We start from the raw sequence: 24,651 nt of genomic DNA, 5'->3' as shown, positions 1-24,651 counted from the left end.
ATATTCAGTATCCTGCTTATAACATGAGTATTTTCTTATGTTAAGTATTATTTTTTAGATTTTGAAATAATTGTGCATTTACAGATTGTAAAGTCCTATGTACCCTTCACCACATTTCCCCAATGGTTACACCTTAAATAACTGTAGTCCAATATAAAAACCAGGCAATTGACATTAGTATAATGTATGTGTATATCATTTTATCACATGTCCAAAACCAAAACAAACCCATTGCTGTCGAGTCGATTCTGACTTATAGCGACCCTACAGGACAGAGTAGAACTGCCCCGTAGGGTTTCCGAGGAGCGCCTGGTGGATTCGAACTGCTGATCTTTTGGTTAGCAGCCGTAGCACTTAACCACTATGCCACCATCACATGTGTAGCTTCGTGTAATCACCACTGCAACCGAGATACAGAACTATGCACATAACTTAGGCCTCTAGGTGGCATAAACGGTTTGCATTTGACTACGAACCTAAAGGCTGGTGGTTCGAACCCACCCAGCAGTACCATGGAAGAAAGGCCTGGTGATCTGCTTCTGTTAAGATTACAGCCAAGAAAATCCTATGGAGCAGTTTTACTCTGACACATACCACCACAAAGACTTCCCTCTGCTATCCCTTTATAGTCACACCCATCTCTCTGTCCCTCACCCCTGATAAGCAGCCACAAGTTGTTCTCCAGCTTGATACTTTAGTCATTTTGAGAAAGTAATATAAGTACAATCCTATAGTATGTGACCTTTGGAGATATATATATATATATATATAGAATATATATTTTATTCAGCACAATGCCTTTGAGATCTATCCTAATTGTTGCATTGACTTACAGTTTGATCCTTTTTTGTTGCTGAGTTAGAATCTACCAGGTGCTCCTTGGGAGCTCTATGGGGCAGTTCTACTCTGTCCTAAAGAGTCGCTGTAAGTCAGAATCAGCTCAATGAGGATGAGTTTGGGATGTGTCACAGTTTGTTTAACTATTCATCCATTGAAGAACATCTGGGTTGTTCCCAGCTTTTGGCTATGACGAATAAAGCTGCTGTGAACACCCGTGTACGGTTTTCCTGTAGATCTAAGTTTTCTTTAGAGTAAATTCCCAGGAGTGCTTGTTGGTGCATATGGTAAACATATATTTAGTTTTTAAAGAAACTGCCAGCCAAGCTATTTTCCGAAGTGGCTTTACCATTTTGCATTCTCACCGGCAAGGGTATGAAAGATCTACTTTCTTCACATCCTTGCCAGCATTTGGTATTGCCACTATTTTTTTTTTTTTTTGCTGTTCTAATAGGGGTGTAGTGATAGCTCATTGTGGTCTTACAAATATTCTTTTAAAATACAATGTTTTATTGTTGTAAACATGTAGGTAATGAAAGGCTTGCTGAGTTGACATTTTTCATGTGTAGGATGCAATAAAACCAATTACATCAATCATGTGCGACCGTCACCAATATCCATAATCAAATTTTCAACCCCCATAAACAAAACCTCGTTGTAGCCTAAACAGTGATTTATTTGATGCCTGGCATCGCCTTCCACCAACATGTATCTGAAAATCTGCATAGGTGGATTTTTTTTCTTCCCACCATAATCAATAATAGTTATTACCTGTTGAACAATCTTGCCCCACCAATTCCATTTTCATTGTACTCACTTACTGAGCTGTTAACTGATCAGGATAAATAGCCTGCGGGCTCTCTCTTTCTTCACTTAAAATAAATCTTTCCTCTTTTGCCTCTGTCCTATCTCGTCCTTCATAGGCCAGCAGGAGAGAGAGAAAGAAGACTGCATCCTGATTAAAACCGAGTCTGTCTGATGCTGTCGCTGCACAGAGACACCCAGGCTGTGAGTTTTACCTGGGGGCATTTTAAAGCCCAGGTATGAAAAGAAAGGTATGGGATCGACATAAATGGTCACCGCTGCCCTCTGCAAGGTAGTCTTGAAATCCTCCTCCAGGGGTGGCTGAGGAGGCCCATCGGCCCTTCAAAAGGCCACAGCTCATCGTTTGTGATTCCTTTTCTTGTCAACTGGGGAGGGGTTGGGAAAGGAGGGACCCAGATGTTGGGCTGCCGAGGAGGTGGGTTTAGGAGAGGACGATTAGTGCAGTTACCAACACGGATTCTCTCAGGCGGGCAAGCGCCACTCCGTTTGTGGGAAGGCCGGCTTGAAGAACTCCCGGTAACGCACTGGGCAAGAGCAAGTCGATCGATATATTTGCAAAACTCCCTTCTTAGGAAGAAGCGCGTCCCCTCAAACCTGAAAGCTAATGGCCTGACAGTCAATTTCAAAACGGACATTAGACCCGAAGAAAATGGGACACCCATTGGACTGCAGGAATTGCAAAAGAGGGGTATGTAATTAGAGCGTAAGCTGGCCGCCCTGCCAGCGCGCGGTCCTGGGAAGATGGACTCGCCAGCCTGATGCTGAACTCCGCTGCGCAGCCGGGCAGGTCCACGTTTTGTCGCTGTCACGGCGGATAAGTCTCCTGGGATCTGGGTCTTAATGTATGAGTTCACCGAAGCTAGATTTGAGACTTAATAATACCATAAATCCTATGTTGTTACTGTCTATGCAGTAACAACATTTATTGGCTATGAGCTGAAGTTTTAGAAATTAATTGCTAATTAGTGACAGACAAGACAATGACACAGAGGAAGCCGAGTTTGCAGAAAAAGCTAAGGAAAACAACCAAAAGCTACCTGAGAGAGAAACCAACTTAAAGGTAAACATGACCGGAATTAAAACAAGTCAGCTATAGAAGTCCTTGGGCCTGAAAGTAGGAGGCCTAGAATCTAGTTTTCATGCCAGTGTGAACTATGCAAACCTATCTAGCTGTCTCCACCCTCCCCCATGTTGTAGAGTGACTTGGACAAAACCAAGTGAGCTGGAAGAGTTTGAAGTAGGTTCATTCATTTTTTTGTGATTAATTAATTTGATTACCAGTTAGTAGATGCATACCTGTGTCAGGTACTGGTCAGGCCCAAAGATACAAAGAAAGACAAATAAGAAACTGCTTTGCTCATATGAAGTTCAAGTAGCTGTTGGTGGAGAGAGACCTAATTGAACCATGTCACTGCCATGTCGATAAGGAAATAAGAGTTGAAGGTGAAGACGGAGACCAGCATTAGGTGACTCCTAGGAAAAGTACAATAGGAGCCTCTGGACATACAGAAGGTCCCTGGGTGGAACAGGTGGTTTACGATCGGCTGCTAATCTAAAGGTTGGCAGTTTGAACCCAACCAGGGGTGGGTGGACAAAAAGCTTGGCAAATCTGTTTCCATAAAGATTGCAGCCAAGAAAACCCCGTGGAGCAATTCTACTGTGTAACACACGGAGTCATCATGAATCAAAATCAACTTCATGGCAATGTTACTTTTTTTTTTTTTTAGTCCTGTAGAGGAGACAAGGTTTCAGCATTCCTGTTGTGGTTAGTTGCCATCAAGTGGTTAGTTGCCATCAAGTCGGCTCCAACTCATGGCAACCTGACATACAACAGAACAAAACGTTTCCTGGTCCTGCGCTGTCTTCATGATTGTTGGTAGATTCTGAGCATAAGCTGGGCATAAGAAAACTGAGCACAAGATGAGTTTCTCATCTTGCAAGCTAGGAAAGGGAAAGAATCTGTGAAAAAAACCTATCAGTGGAGAAATTAATACATCAGAAGGGAGTGAGAAAGTGAAACAGAAGAAAGTAAGGGAAAATATATTTTGGTTGTACTGATTCTGGCTGAATACCTGATATGACATTTGATATTTTCTCTTAAAAGGCAGAGGAATCTTTACTTGTTCCTGAAACAAAATTAAATCCTTTTCTCTGAATAATCTGAGTTTAGAAACCAGGTCTTCTTCCACCGAGAATCATAGCACTTTACAACTGGAAGAAACCTTCAAGGAAATGTAGATGAACTCATTTATTTTACAGATGAGGAGACTAATGGCGCAAAATTAAGTGTTTTTGCCAGTTATTTAGGGACAGAGGTGTAGGGCTGGAAAGTAGGTCTCTTAATGCTGATTCCAAGACAAATCAAGCAATGAAATTGCCCAACAGCAGGTTCCAAAACATTGATACAAAGAAGACAGAATGATACGTGGACCTATTTCTTACCCAAGTTAAGAAGTGAGTCCAGAGAGTCTGAATATCCCATATATGGCTGAAATAAGGAGCTAAGAACTAAAGGGGAAGGTAAGAACTGTTCAGATAGGGGGAGAAGAAAGAAATAGAGCAAAGGTGAGGCAGAAGTGGTGGGTAGGAGAGAAAGATCTAAACAATGCTCACCATATTTGATCCTTCACTTAAAAGAGAATGTTGCCAAGTCTGGGGGGTCAAAAGGTGAATGCTGGACTGCTTGGAAATTCCAGACAGTCTGAGAGCTTCTAGAAATAACACCAATTCAAGAAAAATCAAAATTTCAGTTTTCATCTTCTGAGAAATCTCAAGTATGAAGTCATGATTCTGAGGTCAATGGACTTTCACAGGTTGCCCTGATATGGCCCTTGTTTCTCCAACTTCTCCGTGTTTCTTTTCCACATAGGGTGTTTGAACATAACAACAACTTGCCTTTGACTTGGAGAGTTGCAGGCGTGCTTACCTGCTTTTGCTGGACTTGTGGGGTAACCTCTCAGAAGGCTGTGTGTGTGTGTGCGCGTATGTGTGTGTGTGACTCTAAGTAAGAGACTGAGGGGCATGAAGATCATCTCTTTTGGCTTCTTATTACCCCCTCCCCCTTTATAGGGAGAGTAATTAGTTAATACTTCACAATATTATTTCAAGATACATTCATTGTTCTTAATTTCCGAATAAAAGGATAAATGTATTCAGAGCTGAACTTCATAATATTTTCCAAATCCTTAGTCCTTTCCAATTTGTCCAGAAAGTGGGGGCTCGTATAACTCCTCATCTACTGAGTTTACAGATGCTGTCAAACCTTTTCTTTTGAACATATTGAAATAATCTTTTCCTGACCGATCCAATCAAAGATTCCAGATACGTTTATCTCTGATAGAAATGCTAAGGCACAGTCTGATGGAATGGTATGGCAAGAGAGTAGAGGCAGGGACAGAATCTGAAGAGAATAAGGGCTGATGAGGATTCGGAATCAGTATATGAGAGCATAAGAAAGGGCAGCTAACCCTCATTAAAGGGCCACGGATGGCGTCTTAGCTGCATTCTCTAGAGAAGCAAAACCAGTAAAGTGTATAAATATCTATATAAAGAGATTGATATCAAGGAAATGGCTCATGAGGTTGTAGAGGCTAGAACATCCCAAATCTGTAGGTCATACTGGAGGCTTCTCCTGATTCACGTGGCCACAGAGGCTGGCGAACCCAAGATCAGCAGGTCAGATAGCAGGGCTCTTGCTCAGAGGCTGCAAAGACTGATGAATCCCAAGATCGTCAAGCAAGAAGGCAGGTCAGCTGCCAGCTCAAGTCCCAAGAACCATGGGTCAGACAAACAGGAACCAGCTGCAGGATCCAGAGAGCAAAAGCTTGAGACCCTTGCCAGAGAGTCCACTTACATTCAATACAGGCCACACCCCCAAGGAAACACCCTTTCAACTGACTGGCAACTCATAGCAGATCCCATCATGGAGGTGATCACATTATATCACATCTCATCATAGAAGAGATCACATCATCCTACGACTGCCAAACTACATCATAACTGCCAAATCACTGAGAATCATGACCCAGCCATTGTAACATCAACCATAACGATCACAGATGGCTTCCTGGAGGAAATGGAATTTAAAATGAGCTATGAAAGATGACTGTTGCTGTTGTTAGGTGCTGTTGGATCAGCTCTGTCTCATGGCAGCCTTATGTATAACAGAATGAAATGTTGCCTGGTCCCGTGCCCTTTTCACCATCATTGCTATGGTCTAGTTCATTGTTGGGGTCACTGTGTATTTTGATTACCCTGTAACACTGGTGGCATAATGGTTAAGAACTACTGCTACTAAGCAAAAGTCGGCAGTTTGAATCTACCAGGTGCTCCTTGGAAATGCTATGGGGCAGTTCTACTCTATCCTATAGGGTTGCTATGAGTTGGAATCAACTCAACAGCAATGGGTTTTTTTTTGTTTTTTTTTTTATCTAACTGAGGGGGCTCATCTTCCTGCATATATTGGACAATATTCTCTTCTGATCCATAAAATTTTCACTGACCAATTTTCAGAAGTAGATTGCCAGGATCACTAGGAGTAGCATAATCTGGCATTATACTGGGAAAGGCTGGCTTTTTAGCTATGGTCAATGTAGTGTGTGAGAATTAAGGCAACTTTGGGAGGTCCCCTAGAGAAGGTACTGATTGGGGTGGCTGTCAGCTCACAAATTTCTCCTTTCTCTAGGAACAGCCCTTGATCCATGGATGGAAGCTTTTCATGGAAGCATTTCTCCTCAGTGACCAGGCTCAGTTTCCTGGGGTGACCCCTGCCTTAGGCTGAGCCTTTGTGGTCCTGATCTCTGGAAATTCGCGTTCTTAACTAAGAAGTAGTAGCTGTAGAAAAGCTGTGAGCTGACTTGGTAATGGGTGTGCCTAGAAGGATGTTTCACGAACATGGTTGTGAAAGGTGCTGGAGCTGCCTGTTAAACCCTTGGAGTTTGGAGTTATATACCACTGTACTCTATATGGGAAATCCTGGTGGCGTAGTGGTTAAAAACTACATCTGCTAACGAAAAGGTTGGCAGTTCAAATCCACCAGCTGCTCCTTGGAAACCCTACGGAGCAGTTCTACTCTGTCCAATAGGGTCGCTTTGAGTTGGAATTCACTCAGTGGCAACAGGTTTGGTTTATTTATTTATTTTTTTACACTCTTTAATGAATTTATTTTTGATTGTTATTTTTCGAAACAATACTTTAACTAATTAACTGCCCACAAATTTGCCTTTCAAAACTATCCATGTGTTACCAATACTGTGCTTCTTACTCTTGAATTAAGTAAAGGGTTCTCAAACTTTAGAGAGTATCAGAATACCCTGGAGGGCCTAGTAAAGCACAGATTGCTGGGACCCACCCCTGAAGGTTCTGATTCAGTAAGTGTGGGGTGGGCATGAACATTTGTATTTCATACAATTTTCCAAATGCTGCTGGCCTGGGAACCTCACTTTCAGAACCACTGATTTATGAAGTAATATCTTTAGGAGAGCTCTGTAAAAAAAATACATCATGAGATGCACAACCCATAAATGTTTATGCTTGTGTGACGTACACATCCAACATCCAGCTGTTTACGCCTTAGCACACATGGGGTAATATTCATTTCCAACTGGAAGTTAGATGGCCTGGGTACAGGTTTGGTGATCCTAGATTATCCTGGCTATACCAATTCCAAGGAAACCCTGGTGGCGTAGTGGTTAAGAGCTACAACTGCTAACCAAAAGTCAGCAGTTCGATTTCACCAGGCGCTCCTTGGAAGCCCCTTGGGGCAGTTCTACTCTGTCCTATAGGGTCACTATGAGTCGGAATCGACTCGTCGGCAACGGGTTTGGTTTTGGTTTGGTATACCAATTCCGAGTAATTGTATCCCTTTCAATAAATGTGAGTCATTATATGCATAATTAAACAGAACCTGATATTATACCTTTGTAAGATGTTTCAGCACTGGGTATGGGTAAGATGTTTCATTCAAACACACCCACAGAGTAATAAAAAATCTATTGTCAGACCACAGGTCCCTGTGTTCTGTTCAAGGAACACCATCACCATGGCACACAAGTAAAATCTGAGAAGAAGAGGGAGAGGGAGGGGCAGAGCAAGAGGGCACCAGAAAGATGTTCGCAGGTGGGTGTGGGTATGGCAGAATGTGAGGATGTATCAGTCAGGGTTCAGCCACAGAGGCAGAATGCGTAGGAGTTTACACATAACACGTACACACAGACACACTCAGGATCACTGGAAGCCTGGAACCCATGGGCGTGGGTTGAAGTTATCATCCAGAGGTGGTCAGGAAGGAATGGCCACAAGCATGTGGATCTCCATGGGCACTGGTCAGAACTATTCTCCACAGGTGGTGTTTCTTCTGATAATAAAGGCCCTGAATTTTAGGCCTTCCAACCGATTCAGTTAAGTCTACCTGGGTTATCTAGGAAGCCAAGAGACACAGTGGTTAAGTGCTCAGCTGCTAACTGAAAGGCTGGCTAATTGAATGAACTCACCAGCCGCTCCATGGGAGAAAGATGTGGCAGTCTGCTTCCATAAAGATTTATAACCTTAGAAAACCTAAAGGACAGTTTTACTCTGTCCTATAGGGTCTTTTTTTTATAGGGTCGCTATGAGTCAGTGGGTTTGGTTTGGACCCTGGTTATCCAAGATAATGCCCCTTGCTTAAAGCCAACTGATTAGGGACTGTAATTACATCTACACAATGCCTTCCCAGAAATACCTAGGTTAGTGTTTGATTGAATAACTGGGATCTACAGACCAGCCAAGTTGACACATCAAGAAAGCTATTACAGAGCGCATGGATGGCACTGAAATGGAGAGAGCCAGGGAGGATTAGATGGTGGTTTTGAAGCCGAGAAAGCAAACATTCTCCACTTCTTCTCTGTTTGTTTGGGATATGCTCTATTCTCAGGAACTGTCTCCTAATAGAAGAAACAAAACAAAACAAAAAACTTTAAAAAATGGTTTCTGCAGACATGTGAGAGCTGAATTGAGAAGAAACAGTTATTTTCAGGAGTAGGAGCTGACTCACTTTTAAAAAGAAAATCAGGTGCCTCTAGCAAAGTGGAATTGCAGTATTGGCCTGGATAGTAATTTGCTCTGGTAAATTTATCACCAAGCTGACAGGGGAGATACTGAAGACAAAAGCTTTCATCTCATCAGTAAGTGAGGATCGTAGCCTGGGGCAGGCAGGTGAGGAGTGAGCCTGGAGAGGAAAGTTGCCTGCATTTTGTCTCTGAACATTTGATGAGGAGTGGCACAGGTGGGTCATGGTTTATTTTAGCATATCATACAAATGGCTGTGGTCCGCCTCAATGGGTCTGAGGCAGGTTCTATAGGCTATTAATTAAAGATCAAGTATTAAAAACCCATGATTGTCAGGGAATCGATTACTTAGCAATGTTGAACTCTCAAAAACTTAGAGCACATTTTACTTTCCATGTCAAAGCATGGAAGATGAAGCCAACATTCATGCCTGCCAGGCTGGGTAACTGGTGGATTTAGGAAGAATCAACCATGAGAGCCCACCACAAGCGAAGTGGTTAACAGATAAATGCTGTGATCAAAGGACAGCGGAAAATGATATTTTTAAGTATGCCTTTCAGAGAAAAACTACCTGGGAAGGTTGGAGTCCAAATGGAAACCCTAAATTATAGCACACATGAAGGAGAATAATCCAGCAGGGTTGGTATAATGGAACCTGTTGTCACCAGCTGCCATGGAGTTGGCAGAGTAGAAGGTTGCCCAGTCCTGAATCATCCTCACGATCACTGGCATGTCCAGCTTCATCATGTTGGCTATTGTGCCAATTCATCTTACCAAGGGTCTCCCACACCCTCGCTGGCCCTCTGCTTCACCAAACATGAGGTCCTGCTCCAGCGATTGATCCCCCCTCGTGATGTGTCCAAGGCAAGTGAGTCAGACAATAACATTCTGTTGTGATTCATGAGATTTTCATTGACTAATTTTTGGAAATCGATCATCAGGCCTTTTTTCCTAGTTTATCTTAGTCTGGAAGCTCCACTGAAACCTGCTCAGCATCATAGCAACACTCAAGCCCCCACTGACAGAAAGGTGGTGGCTGTGCATGAGGTGGATTGGCCAGGAATTGAACTCGTGTCTCCTGCATGGAAGGCAAGAATTCTACCACTGAACCACCAATTTCTTGGAATGTAGATACTGCCCTTCATTTCTTAGGGGTGTTTGAAGATAACTAATTTTTTGGTTGCTTGTGATGGAGTTTCAAGGAACAGCAAATTCTGTTTAAAAAGAATAAGAGCAAAGAAAGGGAGGCAAGAGAGTGTGTGTCTGGGAGAAGTACTTCTCTTGTCAGCCCGGGTTCAGAAACCGGATTAAGATAAATGGAGAAGCAAGACCAAGTATAGTCTTAATACAGCTGACCTTGCAGAATGAAGTGAATCTGCAGGGAAGTGGATGTCCTTATCATGAACCCAGGAAACAGACAGGCTTATCCTTCTAGCCATGGACTATGTGTGCAAGTACTTTGGTGTGGAATAGCAGGGGATGAGGTCTTCTCCCTACAGGTAGCCGTCTCCTAGAAAAAGGGACAAAAAAGAGACTGGACGGGGATAAAGTCGTTTATCCCACATTCATTAACCAAGTGAATGCTTCTCCCTTCATCTCTATGACTTGGATAAGTAATGGGTGTGGGGGGGGGGTGGCCAGGAATCTTAAGTACCAGACTCCCTACTTCTGGAGGAGGAAGCAGTCCCCCCAAGAGGAAAGGATGAAGTTGGAGAAATTCCTCTGCGTTGGTAAGGGGAGATACTAGCCACACTCCGGGTAGATGATAAGACCTGAGAAAGAAATCATTGTTTGTGTGGGTCTGGGGAGGCAGGACACTAGACACCTGATTGACCAACCTTGCCAAGATTGTTGGTGGGTCCTGTTGAGTCAATTCTAATCCATTAGTTGCTGTTTGGAAACCTATGGGGCAGTTCTGCTCTGTCCTATAGGGTCGTTATAAGTCAGAATCAACTTGACGGCAATGGGTTTTGGTGCATAAATAAAAAGAAAATAGAAGCAAATTACGTTACTTAACGTATTCCTAAGACTTCTCATTTAGGATCCTATTCTTCTGAATCTCTTTTTGATTCAGAGTTGTTGGTGTTCATGCTTTTCTTTCCAGTATCTTTCTCTTTGCGGTGAGAGCATTGAAGATGCAACATTTATTAAAAAACGTATTTTACCATTGTCCTTGGGATTTTCTTCCAAGCTCCTGACACTGATTCTGCAAGTTTTGATGCTGGCCTTTCTTGATTTTACCAGAAGGAGTCAGTTTAAAAATTTTAGACAACAACCAGGCCTCAATTTGCTTCCCCAAATGGTCCTTAAGAGGTGTGTTGACTGCATGTCAAGGAGTTGCACTTGTCCAACCATGACACCAGGGGTATCAGCTGAGTTTCTCTTAGCCAGGAAAGGGCAACTCCATCACAACCACCACGTTACATGGTTGACAGCGTTCTCACCTTTGATTGTGAGAAGATGGTGGTGGTAGTGGTGGTAGGTGCTGTTGAGTTGATTCCGACTTATAGCGACACTGCAGGACATAGACAAACTGCCCCAGAGTTGTCTTGGCTATAACCTTTACGGAAACAGATTGCCAAATCTTTCTCCTGCAGAGCTGCTGGGTGGGTTCAAACCGCCAACCTTTCCATTGCCAGCCAAGACTTAACCATTGTGCTACCAGGGCTCCTTAAGAAGATGTTAGGTTGTAAATTTAAGAATGTGCATCCTAGAATGGATGAATAGCATTTGTTTTTTGCACACTCAAGTTTCATTTCCATTTTATTTGTAATTGTTGTTGTTGTTAGGTGCTGTAGAGATGGTTCCAACTTATAAAAAACCCCTTGCTGTCAAGTTAATTCCAACTCATAGCGACCCTATAGGACAGAGTAGAACTGCCCCATAGAGTTTCCAAGGAGCCCCTGGTGGATTTGAACTGCCAACCTTTAGGTTAGCAGCCATAGCACTTAACCACTATGCCACCAGGGTTTCCTCCAACTTATAGCGACCCTATATAAAGTGGAAGGAAACACTGCCTGGTCCTGCACCATTCTCACAACCATCACTATGCTTGAGCCCATTGCTGCAACCATTGTGTCAGTCCATCTCGTTGAGGGTCTTCCTCTTTTCCTCTGACCCTCTACCAAGTGTGATGTCCTTCTCCAGGAACTGGTCCCTCCTGATAATATGTCCAAATTACATGAGATGAAGTCTCAACATCCTTGGTTCTAAGGAGCTTTCTGGCTGTATTTCTTCCAATACAGATTTGTTCATTCTTCCGGAGTCCATGGTATATTCAATATTCTTCACCAGTACCATAATTCAAAAGTATCAATTCTTCTCTGATCTTCCTTATTCATTGTCCAGCTTTCGGGTGCATATGAGGCGATTGAAAACACCATGGCTTGGGTTAGGCGCACTTTACTCCTTAAAGTGACATCTTTACTTTTTGACACTTTAAAGAGGTCTTTTGCAGCAGGTATTTGGGAAGTGGCTTAAAGGTCAATTGAGGCTCAGAAAATTATGCAACTTTCTCTAGGTCAGATAATCTTGAGGGCTTTAAAAGCATACTTTTTAGAGGCATAATGGGTTAAGCCACAGAAATGAATCTATAACCATGGACTTGCAGGCAGTGGGCATATTATTGGTGACTTTTATAACTGGAGGCCCTTTCTGTTATACCTTAAACCATATAAATAGGCAAACACCTATCTGTGCCTCAATTTGGCTCACTTTGGTGCTCTTTATATAGAGGCATCAGACTAATTCAGGAATAGAAAAATCAAATGCTTACTCCAACATCCAGTGTCTCTCAATTATTTACCTTTTGGATTAATCAAGTTTTTTTTATTAATGTTTAATTGATGCACACCAAATCAAAAAACCAAACCCGTTGTTAATCGAGTCGATTCGGACTCATAGCAGCCTAGAGGAGACAGTAGAACTGCCCAGTAGGGTTTCCAAGGAGTTGTTGGTAGATTTGAACTGCTGACCTTCTGGTTAGCAGCTGAGCTTTTAACTACTGCGCCCCCAGGCCCCAAGTGATGCATAGGTCAGTGGAATTCTACTGAACGTCAAAGTCATGGATACATTGCTTAATTTCTCAGAGTCTGGGTTAAAAACAAAACAAAAAAACCCAAACCTGTTGCTGTCAAATTGATCCCAACTCATGCAGACCCCACGTGATACAGCGTAGAACTGCCCCATAGCGTTTTCTCAGCTTTAATCTTGAAGGAAGCAGATGGGTAGACCTTCTTTCTGTGGAGCCATTGAGTGGATTTAAACCACCAACATTTATGTTAGTAGTGGAGCATAAACTGTTTGAGCCACTTGGGGACTTTTCTAGTATTGGTTTATTTACCTATAAAATGAATAGGATTATAGATTATCTTTCAGTACTACAGGTCTCCATGGATAAAGATATCACGTCAGTAGAAAATAAACGGCTAAATTTGATGGTTTGCAGGAGAAATGCAAAACCAACAGCTATTCTGACAGACCCATTAGCATCCCTGAAAGATCGATGATGCCAAGATTTATTTATGCACAAGCAAAGGACTGTTTTGGTCACTCTGGACAATTGCGGTTGTTATCTTCAAGTGGCACCATCACCAACAGAATTGCAGCGCTAAGTGTCACCTAAGAGATTGAAACCATTTTAGTCGGGCTTATAATTCCACATCAGATCATGACCAACAGTAAGTTCAAGTTCAGAGGCTCAAAAAAATGACCTTCCATGCAGGGAAAGGACTTTGCAGCAAATCCACAAGTTAATGAGATGCCCGACGCAGGAGTGTGTGTTTTCCAAGGAAAGCCATCGTTCTGTGTATAACACTGATTTTGAACTTTGAAGAAGTGATGAGAGGCTTGGAGCTATCCTGCCGGGTAATCCACCAGGGGACTACCTTGCCAGTTCTTCCAATATTTCTTCCTGCTTTTTGCTTTTCCAGCTGTGGTTGTTTACATTCCTCTGTCCAGTTTGCTCTCCATGCTCCACCTATGAAGATATTTTCCCTATCTTTACCTTGCTTTGATGTATTTGAAGCAAGCCTATGACTCTCGTTCGTTTTTATTTGTTTATATTGCTAGGAGCTTTGGGAAAATGTGTGGATTGACAAATAAAACAAATCTCAAAGAAATTGTGAGGTTTTAAGGAATCTCAAAGTATACCATGATGATTGTCTCTAGAATTTTCTGAAATGTAAACAGGGCTACATATACATTCTGGTAGCCTCTTTTCCTGATTCCTTCCATGGATATTTCCTATTCTTATGTTAGTGTTCTTCCTTCCAGTCCTGGCTATATTAGGTACTAGTCTAGGATGCTCAGAAGTTAGCCTGAGGTCCATTAATTATGTTACTATTGGTCCCTGGGCTATTCTGGTCTTCACTTCCTGGGTTTTTGTACCCCTGGAATTCAAAGATTTTTTTTACTAAGCTTTAGGCTAATTTTTCACTGACCTTTAGTCCAAATGGAATTGCTGGCAAATGGTTGAGAAACTCGGCTGCTAACAGAAAGGTTGGTGGCTTGCGTCTACCCAGAGGTGCCTTGGAAGAAAGGTGTGGTGATCTACTTCTGAAAAATCAGCCATCAAAATTCTATGGAGTACAATTCTACTCTGACACACATGGGGCCACCATGAGTTGGAATCAACTCAATGGCAATCTGGTTTAGTCCGAATGGCATGTCTAATGGTGAGGGGGCCTTTATAATATTATCATGCTTGAGTTGATTTTTAGGTTATTACATGTTAGCTTGATTTTTGAGTTTACCAAGGTCTTTTTTGCAAGTCCCCAACTCTACTCTTTGATTGATCAAAACTTCTCTACAGCCCATCTCAACTCCAAGTGAGAGGTTCTATCCAGTGTGACTGGTAAATGGGTCACAATCACCTCTTGGGAGAAGAAGGAAAGCCTGATTTGAGCATTTGCCGATTTCCGTGGTATAAATACGCCCCCCAAGGCTAATTTCAAACTATGAACACAAAGCCGCTAAACTCAGAGTTGGGAAGAGCTGCATACAAATGGCTCTCTCTAGCCGGCTCCAGCACCCACTGGTTCTCCCTCTAGCTAATCTACTGAATACAGTGTGCGGCTTGGTGTGTGGAGAAAGCAGCTGTATTCTTTCTCACTGCTGCTCCTTAAAAAAAACTTTTGTCAGTATTTTTCTTCCTCACTCTGGAAGAAATTTCAGGCACATCCCGTGGACTTTCTGGTGACTTTTTAGTATGAAAATATCCACTTCCATGGAATGTGATCCATCACTCAAGAAGTTAAAACTTCTCCCCTATTCTGGTTTGGATGGTGCAGTGGTTAAGAGCTCAGGCTGCTAGCCAAAAGGTTGACAGTTTGAATCTACCAGCTGCTCCTTGGAAACTCTATGATGCAGTTCTACTCTGACCTTTAGGGTCGCTGTGAGTTGAAATCCACTTGATGGCAAAGGGTTTTTGGTTTGCAGCCTGTGAATCTGCTGTGGAGAAGAGAATCTTGGACAATTTCATGCTTGTTGTTGTTGTTAGGTGCCGTCGAGTTGGTTCTGACTCATAGCAACCCTATGCACAACAGAACGAAACACTGCCCGGTCCTGCGCCATCCTCACAATTGTTGTTATGCTTGAGCTCATTGTTGCAGCCACTGTGTCAATCCACCTCGTTGAAGGTCTTCCTCTTTTCCGCTGACCCTGTACTCTGCCAAGCATGATGTCCTTCTCCAGAGCCTGATCCCTCCTGACAACATGTCCAAAGTATGTAAGACGTAGTCTCGCTATCCTTGCCTCTAAGGAGCATTCTGGCCGCACTTCTTCCAAGACAGATTTTTTCATTCTTTTGGCAGTCCATGGTATATTCAAAATTCTTCACCAACACTACAGTTCAAAGGCGTCAACTCTTCTTCTGTCTTCCTTATTCATTGTCCAGCTTTCACACGCATATGATGCGATTGAAAATACCATGGCTTGGGTCAGGTGCACCTTAGTCTTCAGGGTGACATCTTTGCCCTTCAACACTTTGAAGAGGTCCTTTGGAGCAGATTTACCCAATGCAATGTGTCTTTTGATTTCTTGACTGCTGCTTCCGTGGCTGTTGATTGTGGATCCAAGTAAAATGAAATCCTTGACAACTTCAGTCTTTTCTCCGTTTATCATGATGTTGCTCATTGGTCCAGTTGTGAGGATTTTTGTTTTCTTTATGTTGAGGTGCAATCCATAATGAAGGCTGTGGTCTTTGATCTTCATTAGTAAGTGCTTCAAGTCCTCTTCACTTTCAGCAAGCAAGGTTGTGTCATCTGCATAACGCAGGTTTTTAATGAGTCTTCCTCCAATCCTGATGCCCCGTTCTTCTTCATATAGTCCAGCTTCTCATATTATCTGTTCAGCATACAGATTAAATAGGTATGATGAAAGAATATAACCCTGACGTACGCCTTTCTTAACTTTAAACCAATCAGTACCCCCTTGTTCTGTCCAAACAACTGCCTCTTGATCTATGTAAAGGTTCCTTATGAGTACAATTAAGTGTTCTGGAATTCCCATTCTTCGCAGTGTTATCTATAGTTTATTATTATCCACACAGTTGAATGCCTTTGCATAATCAATAAAACACAGGTAAACATCCTTCTGGTATTCTCTGCTTTCAGCCAGGATCCATCTGACATCAGCAATGATATCCCTGGTTCCACGTCCTCTTCTGAAACTGGCCTGAATTTCTGGCAGTTCCCTGTCGATATACTGCTGCTGCTGTTTTTGAATGATCTTAAGAAAAATTTTGCTTGCGTGTGATATTAATGATATTATTCTATGATTTCCACATTCAATTGGATCACCTTTCTTGGGAATAGGCATAAATATGGATCTCTTCCAGTCAGTTGGCCAGGAAGCTGTCTTCCATATCTCTTGGCATAGACGAGTGAGCACCTCCAGCGCTGCATCTGTTTGTTGAAACATCTCAATTGATATTCCATCAATTTCTGGAGCCTTGTTTTTTGCCAATGCCTTCAGAGCAGCTTGGACTTCTTCCTTCAGTACCATCGGTTCCTGATCATATGCCACCTCTTGAAATGGTTGAACATCGACTAATTCTTTTTGGTATGATGTCTCTGTATATTCCTTCCATCTTCTTTTGATGCTTCCTGTGTCGTTTAATATTTTCCCCATGGAATCCTTCACTATTGCAACTCGAGGCTTGAATTTTTTCTTCAATTCTTTCAGCTTGAGAAATGCCCAGCGTGTTCTTCCCTTTTGGTTTTCCATCTCCAGCTCTTTGCACATGTCATTATCACACTTTACTTTGTCTTCTTGAGAGGCCCTTTGAAATCTTCTGTTCAGTTATTTTACTTCATCAATTCTTCCTTTTGCTTTAGCTGCTTATCTGGATTTTTTATTCCCCCCTGCCCCCCAGCCTCATGTTGGCTCTGGTTTCTCCAGGGTTAAAGACTGTAGTGGGAGGAAAGAAGGTGCTATCTTACTGGTACAGTTTCTGAGGGTGGGAGTGGCAGCTGTCCATAGCTACTTCTCTCTCATGAGACACTTTTATGGTTTCCTTGGAGATTCACCGCCAAGGGCCTCCAAATGTGGTTTTCTGGCAAGGCGGTGCCTCTTTCAGCTGACTGCTTACTGTTTCCCCTCAGTTCCTCAATTCTGGCTGCTCCTATCTTGCTTCTTTATTTACATTTGTCCTATATACACTAAACATGGAGCCCTGGTGGTTCAGTGGTTAAGAGCTACAGCAAGCTATGGCTGCTAACCAAAGGGTCGGCAGTTCGGATCCACCAGCTGTTCCTTGAAAACCCTATGGGGCAGTTCTGCTTTGTCCTATAGGGTTGCTGTGAGTTGGAATCAACTTGATGGCAACAGGTTTGGTTTGGTTACACTAGACATACAAGCTAGCCCCAACAAGATCCTGCCTTTTGGCTCTCCTTTCCGGCAGGCTGCTGTAGCCAGTCTTTCCTCTTTGAACTTCCTATGAGCATTTCCATTAACAAGTCCTAATGTTTAGGATCTATCTTAGTCTGGAAGCTTCGGTGAAACCTGTCCACCACAGGCGACCCTGCTGGTATTTGAAATACTGGTGGTATAGCTTCCAGCATCAAAACAACATGCAAGTCACCACAATATGAAAAACTGACAGATGGTCCAGATTAAGACAGGCTAGGAAGGCCTAGTGATCTACTTCCAAAGATTAGCCCATGAAAGCTCTACAGATCACAACAGAATATTGTTTGATATAGTGCTAGATGAGGGACCCCCTAGGTTGGAAAGCACTACACAATAGCCACAGTGCTGTTGTTGTTAGGTGCTGCTGAGTCAGTTTGGACTTATCATGACCCTATGTACAACAGAATGAAACACCACCTAGTCCTCCATTCTCACAATCATTGTTATGCTTGAGCCCATTGTTGCAGCCACTGTGTCAATACATCTCATTGAAGGTCTTCTCCTTTTCACTGACTACCTATTTTACCAAGCATGATGTCCTTCTCCAGGGACTGGTCCCTCCTGATAACATGTCTGAAGTATATGAGATGTAGTCACGCTGTCCTTGTTTATAAGGAGCATTCTGGCAATGCTTATTCCAAGACAGACTTGTTTGTTCTTCTAGCAGTCCATGGTGTATTCAATATTCTTCACCAACACCATAATTCAAATGCATCAATGTAATATATATATAGCCACAATAATGGACTCAAACATATCAAATGATCATAAAAATGGCACAGCAATGGGTAGTGTCTTGTTCCGTTATATATGAGGTTGCCACGAGTGGGAGTCAACTTTATGGCAACTAATAACACCAACAAAGTTTAAGGGACACATGTCTTCTGAGTGGTTGTCTTAAAGATGTCTTCCTTTCACTTGGTTTAGGGGGAGCAGGAAGTACCCCGTCTGCCCCTCTATGGGCAGGGGGAGAGAACTACCACAGTGCTCTGGCAACTCTCTCAGAAGCATTCTTCAGTCTACAGATCATTTCAGCCTCCTCAGGCAACATTCTTAGCTTTCTCTTACATAGTCTGGCAGGGGTGACTGGTGAAAGCTATCAGAACAGGTTTGTGGTCACTCCTTTGCAAATTCTACATAAATGGTCTTACATGTCACTTTAGAATTTTGAGGGGATATGGAGCCCCTGTGAGGCAGAAATGATTAAGTGCTTGACAACTAACCAAAAGGTTGGTGATTCAATTCACCCAGAGGTGTCTCAGAAGAAAGGGCTGGTGATCTGCTTCTGAAAAATCACAGCCTTGAAAACCAGATGGAGCAGTTCTACCCTGCACATATGGGATCACCCAGCCCGAGTCAGAATGGACTCAATGGTAACTGGTTACTGGTGTCAGGGGATGTTCTCTGTCTAGGGTCTTAGGGGAAAATGTGAGGCAAGAAGGGCCACATATTAATATCCTGCTACTTGTTTCCTGGATTCCACCAAAACACCCCAAACCTGTTACTGTAGAGTTGATGTGTTACGGAGTAGAACTGCTCCATAGGGTTTTCTTGGCTGTTATTTTTATGGAAGCAAATCAGAGGCCTTTCTTCCGCAGCATCACCGCCGAGCTTTGGTTAGTCGTCAAGCGCAATCTGTTTGTGCCACACGGCGACAAGCCACCAAGGATCTCTCTGAAGCCTCTATCCCCAGATGCTTCTATTTAGCCTTTTTGTGACTGTATCTTCATAACTATTTCTAGAGGCAGCCCTCTGCGGCCCTTCAGATATTTACAAAATATACCTGCTTTCTGGTTTATTTAAAAGTGTTTTTTTTTTTCATGTTTGATGATATGCTGGGGTTACCGAAGTATTTTCTTCTTTTTATGAAATAGAGCTAATATCAAAATTATTCAAATCAATTTTGATGTACTATGCTATTAATCTGTAAATTTTATGTGAATTACAGTTCATAATAAATTAAAGTGGCAGTATTTTTTTTTTTTTGCCCCACAGGCTCCCACCTATTGCAAATTTTTATAATCTCACACGTATGGTAAGGATGTCAATCAGTTAGAATCCACTGAAGTGTTCAAGGAAATCTTTGGAACTGTAATTGTGATTGTAAGATTTCATTTTGGTGCCAATAAATGGTATTTTGCATGTAATACCACAAATGGATTTAATTTTGAACACTCTTTATATGTAGAGCTTATGAATGACAAAAGAATCTTTTCCTTCACAACAGAGTACTCACATTTTAAGGAGACTTGTCTTAGTTATCTAGTGCTCCTATAACAACTACCACAGGTGGGTGGCTTTAACAAACAGAAATCTCTCAATGAATCAACCCGTTAAACCTGTTTGCTGTCGAGTTGATCCTGGCTCATGGTGACCCTATAGGACACAGTAGAACTGCCCCATAGGGTTTCCAAGGCTGTAATCTTTTTTTTTTCTAGATTTTATTTATTTTGTTGTTGTTGTTGAGACCACACACAGCAAAACATACATCAGCTCAATAATTTAGTGACGTCAGTTACATTCCTCGAGGATTGCAACCATTCTCACCCTCCTTTTCTGAGTTTCCTCCCTCAGTAACATAAAATCACTGCCCCCTGGGTTTCCTATTTAATTTTTGAGTGGCCGTTGTCAATTTTATCCCATATTTAAAACTGCACAATGCTCAAGGCAGACATTTTTTGTTTTAGATTAGTGTTGGAGCCCTGGTGGTGCATTGGTTAAGGGCTATGACTGCTAAGGAAATGGTTGGCAGTTCAAAACACCTGCTGCTGCTTGGAAGCTCTATGGGGCAGTTCTACTCTTTCCTATAGGGTCTCTGTGGGTTGGAATCGACTCTATGGCAAAACAAAAAGAGATTAGTTTTTGACAAAATAGCTGGCTTCGCCAGATTGTTGCATCAAATGAACCATCACAACCAGCCCTTATCAGACACAGAGAAGGAAAAGGCGCACACGAAAGAGAGAAGGCCATGTGAAGATGAAGGCAGAGAGTGGAGCGTTGGTTCTACCCACTGAGGAAAGCCAGGGACTGCTGGCAGCCAGAAGTTAAGGGAGAGGCATGAAGTGGATTTGCCCTCAGAGCCTCCAGAAGGAACCAACCCTGTCGACACCTTGGTTTTGGATCTTTGCCCTCTTGAACTGTGAGAGAAGCAATTTCTGTTGTTTTAAGCCACCCAATTTGTGGTAATTTACTACTGTAGCTCTAGAAACAAGTGCATTTGTTAAAAAAAAAAAAATTGTATCTTTAGTTCCTCATTTTATGCCATAAACAAACAAATCCGCAAGTCTGAAAGCGATGAAGTAAAAACCAAACCCACTGCCGTCCTGTTGATCCTGACTCATAGCGACCCTTTAGGACAGAGCAGAGCTGCCCCATAGGGTTTCCAAGGAGCAGCTGATGGATTCGAACTGCCGACCTTTTGGTTAACAGCCAAGCTCTTAACCACTGTGCCACCAGGGCTCTGATTAAAAGATCATTAAAAAAGTTTAGAAGAAAACTGTTGAATCTCTGGATGAGGGAAGACTTATTAAATGTAAAAGTGTTGGGACAAATCATAAGGGCAAAGATGAATGTTAATACTGTAAAAGGAAACACGGATGCCTGTAAAACAATCAAAATTAAGATAAGTACCTTGGGAGCTTTTTTTGGATCAACTGTGTATCACATTCAGTATCTTTATTATAAAAAAACACAAATCAGTAAGAAAAATATGTAAAACTATGATAAATAAATGTGCAAAAATCATTATTCAGCAAATCATAAAGGTGAGCAAAATTAATAAATGAACATATGGAAAATCTTTTAACACCATAGTAATCAAGACCTGCGTATTAAAATGACAACAAAATGTTATTTCTTCCCCAGCAAATGAACAAATACATATATATTTAAATTTTTTACTGAGAAGCTTACTGTTGGTAAGATGTCCTTACTTCGTAGGAAGGGGTACAAATTACTGCAAGTCTTTTGGAAAAAATTTGGTGCGATATACCAGAAAACTTTCAAATATTTCTTCCCTTTATACTAATAATTTCATTTATGGGAACCAATCTTAAGGAACTAAGCCCAAATAATGCAAAAGCTTTCTACTCAGATAGTGAAAAATTAAAAACCATTTTTTTATCACGCCACATAGTAAGACAGTTAAATAAGGTCAGGTACTACTGCCCAGTGGGATATCATGTAATTATTTTAAAATGCATTTGGTAAAAATTTATAATTGGAGAAAGGTTCATGTCATAATATTAAGGAAAGAAAGCAAGAGACAGAATTCCTTATACAGAATGATCACAACTATGTAAAAGCAAAAAGAAAAGGAAAAAATGAGCAAACAAACAAACCAAATTCCACTTAGAAAAAAAGAGAAACAGTTCACCAAGTCTTAACGTTAGTATTGTTTCGGACGGTGGGAGCGTAGCTGATTTTTTCTTTTTTTCTTTCCCTTTTTCTGTTATTCTCCGTAAGGACTGTGCATTACTTCCAAAATGGACCAAACAAGACCGTTTTAAAAAGGAGCACACCCACACGTAACGGTCTCCCTCTGTTGATTTACATGAAGTGTGATTTTATTAAGCAGGAATCCATTAGTGCAAAATGCACTTCCTGTTACCGTGTGTCCCTTCAGGCAGTCAGTAAGAACCCTTCCCGCCTCCAAGAAGATAAACCTGTTTCTTCGGTTCTGCAACCTCAGTGAAAAGGCGGAATAAGTGCTAACATTTCTTTTTTAAGAAAGAACATCAATTTCAGGGCCGACTCTCTACCCGACACTGAAAATGTCGTAGTGGGAAATTGTAGTCCTTAACCTAAAAGCTTAAAATCCAGATTCTATGGATGAATGAGTGTAGACTCATGAATAATATGAAAAATTTTATCAGTCATAAAGAGGCCTGGACAATGGAATGAATTGCTTTGAGGTTGGCTATTTTTGTAGAAAATGAGTTCCCCACTCCCCTCCACCCGAAATATTTGAAAGAGTATTGCAGCTGGAACTCATTCTAGCTGTGTAGGAGAAAAATAGAGCTATAAATAGGAAGAAGAAACAAGAGAGCAGTTAGGACATGGAGGAAGGCGACAATAGAAGCTGGGAAAACATCAGTGGGAGACTCAAAACTGGGGTCTGTACGCATTCTCTAAAAGCCTGTATAAGCAGAAAGAAAAGAGACTTCCCCCAGTCTACAGACCCAAGTGACTTTCGGACGTCTGGTTGCATGTAGTGTGAAAGAACATCACCAGTCAGGGCCTTTAAAAATCAATAATCTTTTGCTGTTGTTTCAGGAGTAAAAATATGAATTGACATTAGCAATAAGAATTAATTACCTTACAATGCTCAGATTCTAATAATCCATCCTACAAAAAGTGGCTTTCACAACTTATACTGAATATCCCACATACCACTACACACTGTTAGACTCTAAGCCTACTTTGGAGGTATCAACTTGAAAACATGGACAAGAGAGCAAAGTAAGTCTAGTAGCAATAATATCTTAAATTAGTTTGCTCTTTAGTTTCCTCAAAGAGCTTTCACATGCAACATTTACAAATTTGAACTTGTTCTATAACTTTGATGTGCAGAGGAAATTTTTTTTTTTTTTTTTTTTTCTTCAACTGATCTGGCATTTTTCTTGAGAACACATCTGCTGATCAGTGGGGAAGAAAAGTTATCAAATTGTGCAAGCTAGTTGAAAGTTTAGGCCAGTCTAATGAATTAATAACCCCACTAAGCAGAGTCCAGACTCTGTTGTGTGATAATCTTTAATGTCTCAAGACAGCCTTCTCCCGTAAGTTTCTGTCTCTAAGATGGAGTCTAGGTGTATGGATGAAGGCTTGTTTGTCCTTATGGTAATGGGTGAGGGCTAATTTGAGCTTGTCCTTGACGCTGCCCTGGGTGTTGTCTGCCAGTCTTGGCAAGATTTCCCTCATCTTTAGGGTCCCTCTGGGCTCTGGCTTCTTTAGATGGCCAGATTTATAACTAGAGAGCTTCCAATAGTTTAGACAGTGTTATGGGAATGGCCTGCCATTTCCCTCCCAGTTCTTAATGGCACAAGGCTTTGTCTGATTATTTCTTTAAACTAAATTTTCATGTGCCTTTGTGTGTGTGTGTGTGTACATGTGCACTCACATTTGTGTGTGTGTGTTGTAGGGGAATGATAAGTATTGGAGTGTGGGAGAGGAGCAAAAAGGGGAGAGAAAACACATAATCAGTAAAATCTATTTAGTTTCTACAGTGTGCTAGGCATTGTGGTAAGTGTTTTATAAGGGTCATTATCATATTTAATAATCACAGACATCTTAGTGGTAGTTATTATTATCACCTTTTAATACACGAAGAAAGTGAGTCTGAGACATAATACCAGAAATGGAGCTCATATATATTTGGCCTCAAAGCTTATGTGTATTCCACATCTCCCAGGGGTGACAAAAATGGAGAAAAACTTTTTTTTTTATTGCCTTTGATATTCATGGTGTTCATTCTGTAATATTTCCATCCAAATCAGTTATACCAGTTTACAGTGTTACCAATTGTACAGAAACATTCTGGTGTGATAACATCCACATTAAATTTGTGTGTTATTACCAGAAATGTTTTCTACTTTGTGGATGCATGCTAGTCTGTCAAGTTTGCTTCAATTTGCATGCCATTGATGTTTAGTAAGGATGAACATACTTTTATTTGCTTGTTTAAATGTATTTGTGTTTTTCATGCACAAATTGTTGCCTATTTTTAATTCTAACACTAGGTTATTGCTGCCTTTCTTAAAAATTTTAATGAGAGATTATATACTATAGAAATACATATTAGACATATGTAATATCAAATAGTTTACTGGTTTCCTTTTCAGTTGAGACTTTTTTTTAAGTTTTAAATTATGTATATAAATTTGTTAATCTTTTGTTATTTTACCTGGTGCTTTAAGCTTAAGAAAGTTATCATTTTTGAGTAGATACAGCAGATATTTTGGTTATTTTAATTTTATAAATTTTTAAAAATTAATTTTAACTAATGATGCAAGGTAAATTAATTTCTTTTAAATTGCT

The 24,651-nt window shown here is 41.4% G+C and overlaps 1 protein-coding gene across 3 annotated transcripts in view; it reads left to right on the top strand.

The window, feature by feature from the left end:
* BACH1 (BTB domain and CNC homolog 1) overlaps nt 1-24,378 on the top strand; it is a 131,388-nt gene extending 107,010 nt beyond the window's left edge. For 2 of the 3 annotated variants that reach the window (XM_049857745.1, XM_049857742.1), the window contains exon 6: nt 1,761-24,378. In XM_049857745.1, coding sequence (XP_049713702.1) covers nt 1,761-1,800 — 40 coding nt within the window. In that variant the 3' untranslated portion in view covers nt 1,801-24,378. The remainder of the gene's footprint in view (nt 1-1,760) is intronic. The other variant, XM_049857746.1, reaches the window with a different exon arrangement.
* Nucleotides 24,379-24,651: the final 273 nt, after the last annotated feature.

This window comes from Elephas maximus, chromosome 18 (assembly GCF_024166365.1).
Source record: "Elephas maximus indicus isolate mEleMax1 chromosome 18, mEleMax1 primary haplotype, whole genome shotgun sequence".
Lineage (NCBI taxonomy): Eukaryota > Metazoa > Chordata > Mammalia > Proboscidea > Elephantidae > Elephas > Elephas maximus.
The sequence above is the reverse complement of the archived record's forward strand: the minus strand, read 5'-3'. Positions and strand labels throughout refer to the sequence as shown.